Below are 14,439 nucleotides of genomic sequence, written 5' to 3'. Positions count from 1 at the left end.
GCCGGCACACCTATTTGACATTGTTAGACCTGTTTCACTGCTTTCTGAAATTTTGTTTTATATATATGCGTGATATAACAAGTCCGTTATCGTAGAGCATGATTTTAGAGCCTCTTATGTTTTAAAGTCACAGTAACCCTCGACGAATGCATGTCTTTGAGGTTCCTTATGTGCTCACAAACTGCGAGTACTCTAGGTTCTTTCAGAAACCCTCTACACGAGGTTTTGTGAAAAAAAAGGTAGAAGAAGCGAAGACAACTAATCCCAAAGAGTGAAATTTATGCCTTCAGGATGACTCGACTTGTACGTTTTACTCAATTTGTCTGTTATTCCAACTCTTCAGGTTCAACCTGAGAATATGTTCTTAGAAACGAGCATTAACTGGAAAAGAAGTCACACGGCTGCGTTCGGTATGTTGTTCGGTAGTAGAATTCTTCCAGTTTAAGGAAGCAGTTACATAACGGTAGACTGCTCCACATGCAAATTCTCAGAACTCAGATTATCCAGCTTCGCGAGCTACTCTGTAGTGTGTTTTCTTAAAAGACAATATATCTCAAGGAACATTTGCGCGTCACTAAGATCCTAGATGTGAGAACTACTTCAGAAAGGAAGGATGCACGCACTTTGTTTTTCCCTACTTTTGTGGATTTCGTTCGCCAGGCTTCCCTCGTTCTCGCGTGCCTTTCTTCTTTTTTGCTTTTTGCAGGTATCGCTTCCTCTATGCTATGCTACTTCTTCACAGAAAGCCAGTCTGTTTGTTTTGGCTGAGCTCCAGCTACTGTTTTGTGTGATCAAGGCATGTGACTCAAATAATGGAATGACTTATGTCTTCGTCACGGAGACGTAGTAGCATCATGGTAATGTAAATTTGTTTCCTGTGTCTGATGCTCTAAATTTTTGCCAAATAGTTAATTGATCTGAAGAGTCAGCAGTTCGTAGAAGACGATCAACGCGCAAATTTGAAAAGGTCCATCAGTGGCTCGGCGGAACAACGCTGAAGTGTTCTTGCACTTTGTGTGTCATCAGTTTCCCATACTTATTTATACGTCATCATTGTTTTCAAGAAACAACGATCCTTTCTCTTATATGTGTACTGCAATCCTCTCTAGACTGATAGATGGCCGAAAAATCTCCGAGATTCGTAGGGGCAATCTTCTTCAGAGACGGCACGGATGGCATTCATTTAACGCTTCCGGAAATGCAAATGATCCAGCTTTTTGCGTCCTGAAGGTTATTCTCGTGCGAACATCCCAGCCATAACATGGTTCCCTGTGCCATGAACGAAGTCCTTCGAGTGCTAGACTTCCGCGCGTGGCACAGCAGAGAACCCCTCACCTCAACCAGCCCCTTACGGCCTTTGCTACGTCCCAATGCTTTTGCAGAAATCATATCAATGCTATGGAGGTGACAGCGCCCCCTTTTGGATAGAATATGATGAAATGTCGAACGAAACAATGATTCATTGAGTTTCGCAAAGGATCGCTAACAACTTAATCCTTGACAACGCCTGACACAGATCCACTCTTACAAAATCCATGTAGATTTTGTGCGCTGCAATCTATGTTTTCTACTTTTACTATGACCGAAATCTGGAAATTGCAAGTGTTTTGACTCTGTATGAAAATTCATTTCTGGGAAAGGTTGTGCAAACGATGCAAACGATAGTTGTAAGTGTTCCTGTTCATAAGTTCATTTTGAAATTTGTGTGCTCAGAAAACGTTATGGTTTTCCACATATTTTCACTTATACTCACTCGATGTATGATTCAGAAAGCTTGCGAAATAACTGTTGAAATCACAATCGTATCTTCTTGAATAAAAACTTCATGAACATGATTTGCGAAATAATACTAGCCTTTTACTCTTATTCAGCAGGAGAAACAGGAACAGTAGCTGCCTCTGTTGCATCAGTTGCTCTATCAGACGAGGCGGTAGTTGTTCTGCTCGTTTCCTGCACATCTTGAGTCGAGTTTGCTTCAGCAGTTGTCTGATTCTCTTCAGTCGTTGACAATTGAGTGGTACTTTCTTCTTCTTCACTCGAGTTGCTTTCCGAGCTCGACGAACTCTTGTGGTGTTTGTGTTTGCCTCCGTGCTGAAATGAGCGGTATTGGCCCGAATTCCTGTCTTCAATGTTCTTGAAGACCTCATTAAATTTACAGTGTACCGGTCAAAAATAAGCAATTAGATCGCAGTTATATTCAAATCGAACTATTTATATTAATTATATATTCGTTTTTATTAACACATTAATATATTTACACACATTTTGACATATTAACTCACTCTTCTCCTATGTAGTGATGATGAGGGATATACAAGAAATTACGCGATAGAGATTTCGGCAGTAACCTATGTCTTCAGCACAGCATCATCACTGTATTCTCGTTCATAAGCTGTGTCCATTGGGTGCAATGCGCAACAACTTCGAAACTTCATCTCTACAGTAATCTGCTGTTGTAATATAACCAAACGTTCACACGTTTGAGTGAGGCTTAAATCGATCTTGCGAAAGGAAACTGTCATTGTTTTTGCGCAGTTCCGAAGAAATCACATCTCATCTCAGAAACCACTGCGGGTATTTGGTGAATGCATCTTCCATGCATTGTCCTGAACTTTTCCTTTAAGAAAAATATTCAACGCTTTCGGCTATTCCCCAGTATTTTTCCCAGTGATTTTGTTAAATTGTGCTTTCTAGATTTAAATGCATGATTCGCGAATATGATACGAATCACATTTTAGCAGTGTTTCTTTTCATGAGTATCTCGTAAAGACGTCAAAAGGATTCCAGCATTCCTTATTGTTCATCATTAATGCGTCTCTCCACTATTTCTAGAAATATGAGTCTTTCATTTTCTTTCCTCACAAAAAGCAGCTTTTTTTTGCTTTCCAAAATGATGCAAGCATGTTTAAAAAAGTCATGCGCTTTTTTTCAAGAAGATATGCTTCCTACGTTACGTAGTCAACAGGAAACGTGGCTCACAAAACTATTAATGAAGAAAGGATGAGAATATCGCTGCCACTGTAAATTGATCATAGACCTCTGCAGAAACATCACGAACCTTCTTTTTGTCCTTATGTTTGTCTTTTCGTTCTTTGTCGTCTTCACTGGAATCAGAGCTGTCCTTTTTGGGCCGTGCGAAGGCTACAGCAAGAAGGGCGACAACAAGTAGAACAGCAAGTTTCTTCATGGCGTTACCTGGACCAGTGATGAGCTCCTGATGACACAAAAGAAGAGAATTTATATATGCTTTCCTTTGTTTGCTTATCTAAAATCTACCCATACGCCCACACAGTGTCACACAAGAGCACGCCCCATCTTTGATCCGTGTGATGTCCTCCATCAAACCATGTGTATATTTGTTTAGCGACATTAATGTTTCTTGATATTCAGCTGGTCATATTTGCACATCATTGTTCGGCGTCAATTTCCTCTACTTCAACCCGTCGTTCACAATTTTTTAAACGATAATTGCTTTCGACAACCTCATAGACAAAGCCTCACTTTTTGCGGTGTAATAGAACTATCTTGACAAAATGATTCAATTGTTTATTCCCGATTTTCATTTTGTACTGCAAGTTTACACAAATATAACCATTCAATAATCCCTCCGTTTATATAGTTCACCGCTTGGCAATAAACATTCCCATTTCAATCATAACTCGACAAAGCTGTAATGGCTATGAATCCCGTTTATTGACGCGATCACTGATCACCTGTGGACGTTCTCGGAAAACATTTGACTGCGGCATGGAATTGTAATTTCTATTTTTTTAAATTTTCCTTGCTATCACAAGAAAAATGTGTGGCATTAAACGACTGTATTCGCTTATTGTAAATAGCCTTTGCTTTTATAGAATCTTCACGCTAGGCACTATGTGCTGCAGCAATTAAACCGAAGCTGCGTTCTGTTTAGGAGATTTGGCATCTCACTGGAACAAGAAAGGGTTGAGACAAGTTTAAATTATTGATATAATGGATTTGCATAAAACGCGACTTAAAGTTTGCTGCTGCTTGGATGAATGGTGATCTGTTTATGTTTACAAATATGTTTTCAAATATGGACTTCTTATTAGAAACATTTTGTTAGATGAATTTTGTCCACTGTATTATGAATAAACTTCTTATCAAAGTTTTTGTTCCAATATAAAATATTGATCTGAAACATGCAATATTCTCTAACTCTACGTAGATCTAAAATCAACAGGACCTGCAACAAAAGAAATCAAAAAAAAAACCTCTGGAATCTAGGAAGTTATCTTGGATGAGTTTCTTAAGATTCAGTCGGCAACGTGGCTAAATCCCTCACGTTCACTCTTCTCAGATGCGTTGTCTTTGTGCCCAAAAATTAAACTGAAAATAAATAGCTTCAAATAAGAGATTTTAAGTTGTCTAATACATTTAGAAATACACGTCCTGTAATTCGATCAAAATTCGTTTTATAGAAGCGAGCCATCTAAAGGTAACGGACGTAGTGCCTGACTTCAGAAAATTAAAGTAGTTTTTGGAACAACGCAAAATCGTGAGTTATCTGCAAACCAGTCCCGTAGAGGAAATGAAACGAACATGGCGATAAATGGAGGTTCTACGTCCAGACCCATCAATAAAAGAAAAAAAGAAACTGGAGCAACCCCACCACATACCACGGATCCTATATTTGTCAGGTGATCCACTGCACGGCAGTAATACATCATTCTTTTTTTCAAAAATTGGGCTGTTTGGAACAGAAATACAGCACTTTGGGGATATGAACACCAGTGTTCAAAAGTGGACCGAATTCATGTGGATTAAATTTAAATCAACGGATTAAATTTCAAATGCAAATTTCTCCATGGAACTTTCTTCCGCTAAAAATCAGCAAGTTCTTCACTTTGGAGCGGAGAAATTGTTCGAGTAGATGTTTCCAATTTCGTCGATAGCTTCCAATCATGGGGACACTTCTCAACTACCACTCGAACTAGATGTAGTGCTGAAGGGAATTCATATCTGAGATTTCTCCTGCTGACTCTTAATTTCTGGTCCTGAGCGATCTCGGATCTAGACAGGCACATACGCAATGTATACAGATGTTTGACGTGGCCCACATGATGCACACGATGTAGCGATAGCTCTAAACATTGGCTCTGAAAGCCAGAACACAAGATTTTAGATGTGGAACTGCGTTAAAGCAGAAGCCTTCAAGAAGTTAGTTCGAGTAAGCGTTCCGTTGTAGACTGGTTCAACAGTCTACTACTTACGACCCAGGATGCTTGCCACCTTATCCCAAAACTTACTTAGATGGCCCGTCTTCACTGGACGTGCGGGCCCCAGCATCTCTTCCACTCGTTTCGTTCCCTCGCCATTGTCATCCAAGATGTTCTCAAGTTTCGTAAGTGACGCTGACGAGGTCCTTGAGCCGTATCCAGCTGAGCTCTCAGCTGGTCCATCCGTGTAGCAAACACGTCACCCCATCTCGTTGGCGGTCTCCCTCGAGGACGTTTAGCATCTCTTGGGATCCACTCTAACGTTCTTTTAGTCCATCTATCGTCGATTCTTCTCATGATGTGACCGGCCCATCTATGTTTTGCTTTCGATACATAATCCGCTGGGTCGCGAAGACGGGACATTCCTCTTAAGTCGGAGCTGCGAAGACCGCCTAGATGTTGTGTGCGCCAGTTAAACTTCAGAAGACATCTCTCCCAAAGGGTGTATGAGAAATCTAGTTCCTCTTACCCTGGCAATGGTGAAACAGAAGCTGAACAAAACTCTGAAGAGACGTGATAGATTCAAAGACAAAGGGCTGTACTGCTTCATTTCCTTCAACACTGAACTGCATCTCATTACCCCAAGACTTGGCAGTGTGAGAAGAGCAGAAAGTGAACTCTGTGTTGCACAAACAAGCAATTATACATGAATCTCTCCACGTGCTACGAAAACACCAAACTCCTGATGAAAATTTTGTTTGATAATAATAGAAGAAAGAAAAAAAGCTTCACGCGTGGAACATCTAAAATTCTATGCACATACATAGCCATACATCGTAGTACCACTAACTGCGCTCTATTGTTTATCAGCGTTTAACATCTGCTTTCATTTAAGCGGAATTGTAGTTCAATTCAGAATAAGTCAAAATCATTTTCAGTTTTAAATTTAACTGCTATCGAAGACAGTATCAGGGAAATCTGAAGAGTGCCAGAAATGAGTCAAAGACAACCAGAGACTTTATTTAATTCTATGACAATTCTGCATACACTAGTGCAAAGAACATTTCTTATTGAGCCCAACAGTGCGTCTACTTAGCGATCGAGACACACATAGAAAGAAAACATTTGCATAGCACGTAATCAGTGATAGATTTATGCGACGCTTTAAACGTGATCTACCGTTTTCTTCTTTTTCCGTTAAGCATTACAAGTGGTCACAAGAAAATACCCCTATTCCAAAGGCACTCAAAACCAAAAGAATTTTCCACCTGCCCAAGGACGATTTCGTGCCTCAGTGGATTCTGTGTTTCTGACAACAACTTCAAAGAACATCTTTTTTTGGCACCGATTCCAATATTACAGCGCAACGAATTTTTTTTCCTTTGAAGAATGAGCGCCTTCCAAATCCAACAGAAAGATAGGTTCAAATTTTATGTTCTAGTTATATCAAACATTCATATTTGTTAACATTAATGTTTTCTCCCTAACTGCTTCCTTTCTTTTACTGTCTTTCAAGAAAATGGAGTGAAACTGAAATGACTCAGCAGGCTATTACACGAGATAGAAAAAAATTGACTGAAAAGCGTGATGTTGCAAGGAAAAGATCCAGATTTCCTATATGCGTTGTCCTCCTTGAACATTAAACAGGCTTTAGAAAGAATGGAAGCAAACGGTCATTGAACATTTTTGATAGCCGGTGATGTTCATGTTCGAGTTCGCAGGAGCAGGTTGCTGAAACGAGTGGGAACATCTTTCCGTTGTGTTTCCGCGAACAAATTTTTATTGGATAGTAATGTATCCCACAAAAACACATTCTTCCGTGGTGGTTTTTCTGGTGCCCCATTATCTGGCTGGAAAAATTTCATTGGATATGGGCTTAGATTCGTTCCGCTTGCGAGCAAAAATAAATGATTCATCCAGGAAACACATTTCTAGGTACTTTAGCAAACACTCCCAATAGGTTCGCTGATAAGGATGACGACTTACGTCTACGCCCGCTCACGACCAAGGAAACGCCCAAAGATCCATTACAAATTATATCACGCTGGGTTCAACAACTGCCATCAATTCAAACTCATAAAAATGCGGCATAAAACAGGTTTTTGCTCTCTCACCTATTTATAACTGAAAGGGGAAGAATGCAGATGAATTCCATGAGAAGCATACAGCATATCCATGAAAGGTCGGTCGAAGATCGCAGGAAAACGAAAAAACTGGCATTCGTTGTTTTTTTAAGACAATTGTGCCCAAATGATCTACGATCCTTGGCGCTAATATATTGTTTGAAAAATAGAATAATAGTTACATATTCGTTCGAGAGTACAGGTCATAAATATTTTGATCCATCTCACAGTTACTTTTCAAGCAGCGCAAGATTTTCCGTTGTGTTCAAAATTTTCTAAATTTTTTAAAAAAAATTTCACTATGCATTCGGTGTTATTTTTGAACATCCCTAACAGCAGTCGAACAAAGTGTTACCTCTGCAAGCATGGCAGCCTTTAGCAGAGTTTCTTACCTCTGAAATGTTTAGCAATATTCGGTTATCCCTTGGGCTTTTTCTACACCTCTGATCTTTTATTTTTTTAATCGACAACGGTAGTTTTCCAATCAAATATATCTCGTCTACATGTGCAATATTCGAAAAATTGATTTTTCAAGCATATCATGAATTGAGCATACTTGCAAACGCTGATTTTGTTCTGCATCTAATCATTCAAATAAATGAAGCGCTACATCACCATTATAATCGCCCAAGGTGAATGCCTGGAGCCTGCCATAAGGACGAGCAGTGCCTAATTGTCGAAAAGTTGGATGGAATGCAATCATAAGTCACTAACGTCGTATAATAGGTTTCATTCCCCGTCTATTTGTCATTTGCAAATGTCAATTGCAAAAATTACAAAACGTTACCCTTTGAGTGCTGTTCGTAGCTGAGGAGTACAGATATATATTAACTTGTCCCACAAGTTTCATTCCACGGTCGTAGAAACTTTACTCTCAGCAACTTGAGTCCTAAGCCAAAGGAAGGATGGATAATTGTCCACTATGTTCGCTATCTCGTCCGTTAAAGGCTAGCATGTAAAGCTTCTAGCGTTGATTAATTTGCGTGGAACGGACCAATACGTTTCAGTTCAAGTAAGAATATTTATAGAAGGGTGTGGCATATACCATGACTTACTGGGGTGACAACGTGTAACAACTCAGTGCATTCATCTTCCCAGACAAGTTTGGTACTAATTTATGGAAGAGTATAGTGCGCTTTGGAACTGCTAAATCTGCAGTTACAGCCGAGCGTACCAGCAACTGCGATACCCAGACTTTGCTTTTAATTGGGAAAATGATGAGTTTATAGCAAAATACAGTACAGCTCCTTTCACTACGCAGTTGTCATTCTTTGCATGATTCTTTCCTCTACAAATGTTGTTAACGAAGTGAGTATAACTGCCAACTTTTGCTAACAAAGATGTTCTCGAATTAGCCATAAACGTACCTAAAAGCGGCCCGATTCAGGGATATCGACTCACTCTCCAAGAAATGGAAAGTCACATACCTTTACAAACGAAACAACTGTACACGAGGTGATCTCTCTTCCTCTAAAGAATCATCATTTAATGAGATTCAGGAACTGTAGTTTAACATCGCTCTTCTCCCAATATTTCTTTTTATTAACTTTTTTCTACTAATTCTAAGTCGCAAAACAATTACGTATGTTTATCCTGAATTCGTTATCCGAAAATTTCTATTCATTGAATATTTCGGCTCTTCTGAAAATCTTCTTCCCCTCGCTACTTTATCTATGATCTGTTGATAAAGTACTCACTGGTGACGCCCTCGGACTTTTCAATTACTCTCTAATCACGACGTTACTTTAGACTTCTACGATCAGCACCCTCTTCTTCTTCTGTCCCGCGTTGTTGCAGGGTCCGCCTTTCTGCTTCTTGTCTTCCATTTGGCTCTATCCATTGCATCAGCCGCACATAAACGCGCATCTATCATATCCAGCTTCACACGGTCTAACCAGCGAATCTTTGGCCTCCCACGCGACCTCACTCCTGAAACGTCGAGCTTCAGTGCGGTTTTGGCAACAGAATCTTCCTCTCGCCGCAAGACGTGACCGAACCATCTCAGTCGGGCCTCCTTCATCTTCTCAGTTATCGGGACGACGCCGAAGATAGAGCGCACAATGTCGTTGGATACTTTCTCTTTTAGCGTTACACCTATCGTCCACCTCAACATCCGCATCTCCATAGCGTGCAGCACTCTTTCCAAGGCTTTCGTCGTCGGCCAGCACTCGCATCCGTAAAGGGCAACAGGACGCACAACCGTCCTGTAGATCTTCGACTTCAGCCGAACAGGGACTTTCTTGTCGCACAGCACCCCTGTTGCCATTTTCCATTTGATCCATGCAGCATTAACACGTGATCTACCTTCTTGATCAATGTCGCCTGTGGAAGTCACTTTGGATCCAAGGTACTTGAAACAGTTCACCTTGTTTAATTCGGTGCCATCGACACGAATTGAACCATCCTCTATCCTTGGTCCGCTCTCCATGTACTCAGTTTTTGATGTGTTGAGGCGCAATCCATATTTCTTCTATCCGATCCTTCCAAGACTGTACTTGTTTCTGAAGATCACCTCGAGACTCCGACGCGAGCATGACATCATCGGCAAAGAGTAGAGTCCACGGATGCTGCTTCTGGATTTCCTTCGTTATCGTGTCCATGCACAGTATGAACAGCAGGGGTGAGAGGGATGAACCCTGGTGAGCTCCTACATGTGCAGGGAATGGCCTGCTTGTTCCAGCAGCACATCGGACAACACTGGTAGGTTTCGCATAAAGCAGCTTTGCCCACCGCACATATTCCTCTGGTACTCTATGCGACTTCATGGACATCCATAACAGCTCATGTGGGACACGGTCGAAAGCTTTCTCGAGATCGAGAAAAGCAAGATGCACACTGCGGTTCTTCTCTCGATGTTTCTCCAGAAGAATACGGACAGCATGGATAGCATCTATAGTGCTGCAGTTCTTCACAAAACCGCACTGGTTGAGTGAAACGCTAACAATTTTCCTCAGACGAGCTTCCAGGACACGCTCAAAAACCTTCATCGTATGGCACAGCAGTCGTATAGGCCTGTACGAAGTGCAGTCAGCAATGTCTCTTTTCCTTTCCAGACAGGCACGGTCACGGAAGTTTGCCAAACGTCTGGAGTCCGTCCCTCTGCAACGATCTTGTTAAATAGAGTTGCGAGCCACACAGACCCTCGATCTCCTAGCAGCTTCCAAACATCAGCAGGTATGTCAGGACCGGTTGCCTTGTTCGACTTCATTTTTGCGAGGGTAGCCCTGACTTCGACGGCAGTAATTGGTAGAACAGGACCCTCGACGCTGGGAACGGTTGGGATGGGAGGATGACAGAACTCTTCGTTACATAAGTGATTGTAGTAATCTCGCCACCTCTCCAGGATCTGACCAGGGCGGCGCAGAACGGCTCCATCAGCTCCCTTAACGATCTTGGTGTGTTCCATATCCAACGTTGAGCGATGTCGCCCTCTGACTAAACGATACACTGCCCGTTCGCCTTCTCTAGTATCAAGCATGTCGTACACAGCCTTGTAGCGGTCCGACTTCGCCTTGGAGACTGCCTTCTTAGCCTCCCTCTTCGCCGCTAGGTAAGCATCCCGATCTTCAGGCTGACGTGTCCCCCACCAGAGCTTATACCTGGACTTCTTCTCACGAATCGCCGCCTGAACTTCCTCGTTCCAAAACCACGTAGCCTTTTGTACTTTGGGCTTACCTAGAGTCGTCTTTCCCAGAGTGTTCTCCGCGGTCAAGCGTATAACGCTAGAAATAGACGACCACATTTCCTCCACACTACGAGTAGGGTGGAGAGGTGCAGATGGAGCCACGGACGCAAAAATTACCTCCTTTCGATCCTTCAGATTCCACCATTTGATGCGCTGTGTTTCAGTTCTTGGATGTCTCTTCCTTGGACGGGAGATTTTCAAGTCCATAACGAGCAGATGGTGTTGGGCAGCGACATGGTCTGTAGGGATGACTTTTGAATCCTGCAGAAGTCGGCGATCTCGTCGGCGTAACATCCAGAAATCTATTTGTGTTTCACGACCGCGGCTGGTGTACGTGATCAAATGCAATTTTCTTCTCCGACACTGCATGTTAGCAATGATCAAGTCACTTGCAACAGCATAGTCCAGGATTCGCAACCCGTCGTCGTTGCGAGCTCCAAAACCGTATCCACCATGACAACTCTCGAACCCGTCTTTCCGAGAACCGACATGTCCGTTGAAGTCTCTTCCGATTAGAAGTACTTCTTCGCCTTCCAGGGATTGGACGTACTGCTCCAGATCTTCCCAAGCGCACGCCTTCTCTTCTTCACTACAGTCCATCTGTGGCGCATAAGCAGAGACGACTCGCAATTCCACTTCTCCTGTATCTACTTTTACAGCCATCAAGCGATCTGATAGTCGATCCACCGCTGTGACGCTATTTCTAAACGACTCGTTCAATATGATACCAACGCCATTGCGATTTGATATGCCGTGGTAGATGAGTTTGTAGCCATCGCCTAATTCCCTTGACTTGGAGCCTTTCCAGCGAGTCTCCTGTACACAACATATGTCAACACGGCGTTTTCTGAGACTGTCTGCCAGTTCACGGCTTCTTCCAGTAAGCGTCCCAACGTTAAGTGTTGCCAAGCTCACTGGATGTTGCTGGCGATGGCGAACTAGCTTCTTTGGCCGGCTCCGTCCTCTAGCCGGTAGCCCTCGCATATTTGCCACATTGCCCGGGCGAGGACAATGCGCGTCGCTTCTGGGGTACGCCCTAGCTTCTGAAGAACACATAGTAGACATTAGCAGTATGACGCGACGGGAGTGTTGCCTCTGCCCTCGCCCTCGGTCGGCTTGTCGCACTAGCAAGCTAGCAGCCTGGCACCGGAATCGTCGTACTACCCCCTCACTCAGCCTTGGCCCAAGGACCGGGCCTGGACACCTTTGTGGCATGGTTGAACCTGCCGAGACGAAGTCTCGCCACCTCAGCACCCTAATATATGAAATTTTTACGAGGTGCTAAAACTATGAGAGCAATTTGTGCCCAAACAAACCAGTTTTCTAAAGGAAGCCCACATTCACGGTACCCAGTTCATGAAAGCCACGACCACCATTCCGAGCATGAGCGTCGTGACAGGTTTGTTCGAGAAATTTCTTTTGTCCAGAAGCGTTATGTTGATTGAACAAGAAGTTAGAGTAAATGTGGACGCCAATGGAAGCGAGTGAAAGGCCTGATTAGGAGGTAATTGTAATTCTGAAGAGACATTCTGAGTTATTATTTGGAAATAAAGAAACATTCGCGTTACGAAAAACATACCAACTCCCAAAAACAGCAAATATGTACATCACCATTCAACGTGTGTGCCTTCTGCTTTTACTGTGTACTCTATTTCGAAAATTCAAACAATACTTCTTTGTAAGCTTATTTGTCGAAAGAATATAATGATACATACATTCTACATAATTACGATGGAGTTCGAAAAATCCTATGCGTTCGATCCGATTACGTCCTGGGAATCGCACTTATCCTCACAATATCTTTCTACCCACAAAACGAGTACTTGTGCTCAGTTGGGATAGAGCTGATTATTTCCAGGTCGTCTTTGAGTTTGTCAGCATAACTCCCGGTTTGGCAAGCTGTGAAAACACTCCCTGCGGCAAAGTACGGAGTCTCCGTCTCCTCTCGCAACGGGCAAAGAGGATTAATTTGTCAACGTCTACAGTTGGAGAAATGAGATTGGAAAATCCTTCATACATCATGTACTTAGTCAAGGCGGGGATGTGTTTTCTGATGATGATTTCAACTGGTTTGCTGACACGACTTCCTGTTTTCTTTGCTGTAGTTTATCCCTTGTAACTTATGCGTTGTTTGTAGTTTCTCATGAATATTTGCAGTATTTGAAAAGTTTATTTTTTAGAGATACCAGATTTCTGTTGAGTACAAGCAAATGCTGAATTTTCTTCTGTATTCAGTCATTTAAATTAACAAGCGTTGCAGCACCGCCTGAAGCTAATGCGTAGGATATGCGCCCGTTTACACGGAGGCTTCGAATGACACTAGGCCATAAAGTTGGACAGTGCCCAGTTGCCGAAAATTTGAAAGTAGTGCAAGCCTACGTTACTAACATGGCATAATCCCAACCATTTATCATTTGTAGATTTTTATGAGAAGCCGGTAAAATAGTGGTCCCTTAACATGGCGTGTAAATTTTCAGAACTACCGCTTGAAAACACCTAGCAGCTAAAGAGTATACAGTATAACAGAAGTGTATACTCTGAACGGTTCCAAAAGATACCAGTGTTCTAAAAATTGTTAAACTAGCAGAGGTGATATTTTATTCGATTCTAAGCTGTGTTTCATCTGACGAGCGTAGTTTGTATTATCACTTGTCAGGCATTTGAAGATCAACAGGAAAAGCCGGACGTCCACTTCGAATCCAGTTGAAGGAACATCTGCACGGCATTGCAAAGTCGAGACGTTCTCCGCTGCAGTCATGCCACATCATATGGAGGTTCATGACAATCATCATTTGGCATAGCTTTCGATTTTTTCGTACGGGCGCGAAATCGTTGCGCGCAGAACATTGGAAACGTTTTGGATAGAGACCAGAACTCCAAAAATGAGCAGGAGGGAAGTGTGGATCTTCATGAACAACGAGCTGGCTTTGGACTATGATTTTTGCGGATTTTGATTTACTGGCTTGATACGGGAGAGATGCAGATAGCACCTTATTTACTACTGGCGGAACAATTATACTGTGCGAGGGTCCACTGGCAGCATGGCTGTTGAGGTAATTTTAACGGTTTTGTGATTCTCTGCTCCGCTTCCTTGCCCATTCCCTTGTTGAAAAGTAATTTGTGTTGTGATGAGGTGTTCGGGAGGATACATTCCATACGACTTTGGCTTCCAACCTCTAAAGAATGCGGGTACGCCGAAACGTTAGCCGGTACAAGCTGCCCTGAAGTTCACTGCTGCGGAATCAAAAAGGAAAGAATCTGCTACATAGCATCACATTTGTGCAATATAGGGAAAGTTTAACGCCTAACAGTGCTCGTTATTTACCTCATTAGTCAGACAATGCTAATCCTCTAATTTGAAGGTGAATGGATTTCCATTCAGCACAGGCGCTGCGAGCCATTTCACATCTGACCTCATTTTTATACCATACTACTCTATTTTCCTAACTAA

The 14,439-nt window shown here is 42.4% G+C and overlaps 3 protein-coding genes across 9 annotated transcripts; 1 reads left to right on the top strand and 2 right to left on the bottom strand.

The window, feature by feature from the left end:
* Positions 1–1,863: 1,863 nt before the first annotated feature.
* On the bottom strand, positions 1,864–5,603 carry RB195_013962 (uncharacterized protein; the record flags this gene model as incomplete). Of its 4 annotated transcripts, none has more annotated exons than XM_064204015.1 (4): positions 1,864–2,091; positions 3,059–3,195; positions 4,236–4,293; positions 5,295–5,603. In XM_064204015.1, the coding sequence occupies 4 exons, from the start codon at positions 5,601–5,603 to the stop codon at positions 1,864–1,866; spliced, it is 732 nt and encodes a 243-aa protein (XP_064059895.1). The 4 variants fall into 4 exon arrangements, with proteins under 4 accessions (XP_064059895.1, XP_064059896.1, XP_013300116.2 ...); XM_064204016.1 differs by having other exon boundaries at positions 3,059–3,214; positions 4,236–4,244; XM_013444662.2 differs by lacking the exons at positions 4,236–4,293; positions 5,295–5,603 and having other exon boundaries at positions 3,059–3,187.
* A 3,459-nt stretch (positions 5,604–9,062) lies between these two features.
* On the bottom strand, positions 9,063–12,203 carry RB195_013961 (uncharacterized protein; the record flags this gene model as incomplete). 4 transcript variants are annotated; one of them, XM_064204013.1, is made up of 3 exons in its annotated part: positions 9,063–9,734; positions 9,799–10,402; positions 10,444–12,203. In XM_064204013.1, the coding sequence occupies 3 exons, from the start codon at positions 12,201–12,203 to the stop codon at positions 9,063–9,065; spliced, it is 3,036 nt and encodes a 1,011-aa protein (XP_064059891.1). The 4 variants fall into 4 exon arrangements, with proteins under 4 accessions (XP_064059891.1, XP_064059894.1, XP_064059892.1 ...); XM_064204012.1 differs by lacking the exons at positions 9,063–9,734; positions 9,799–10,402 and having other exon boundaries at positions 10,975–11,025; positions 11,106–12,203; XM_064204011.1 differs by lacking the exons at positions 9,799–10,402; positions 10,444–12,203 and having other exon boundaries at positions 9,063–9,731.
* A 535-nt stretch (positions 12,204–12,738) lies between these two features.
* RB195_013960 (uncharacterized protein) lies at positions 12,739–13,107 on the top strand (the record flags this gene model as incomplete). Its single annotated transcript, XM_064204009.1, has 1 exon — positions 12,739–13,107. One exon carries the CDS (start codon positions 12,739–12,741, stop codon positions 13,105–13,107), a length of 369 nt encoding a protein of 122 aa, XP_064059890.1.
* Positions 13,108–14,439: the final 1,332 nt, after the last annotated feature.

This window comes from Necator americanus, chromosome V, assembly GCF_031761385.1.
Source record: "Necator americanus strain Aroian chromosome V, whole genome shotgun sequence".
NCBI classification, from domain to species: Eukaryota; Metazoa; Nematoda; class Chromadorea; order Rhabditida; family Ancylostomatidae; genus Necator; species Necator americanus.
This window is presented reverse-complemented; position numbering and strand designations above follow the sequence as displayed.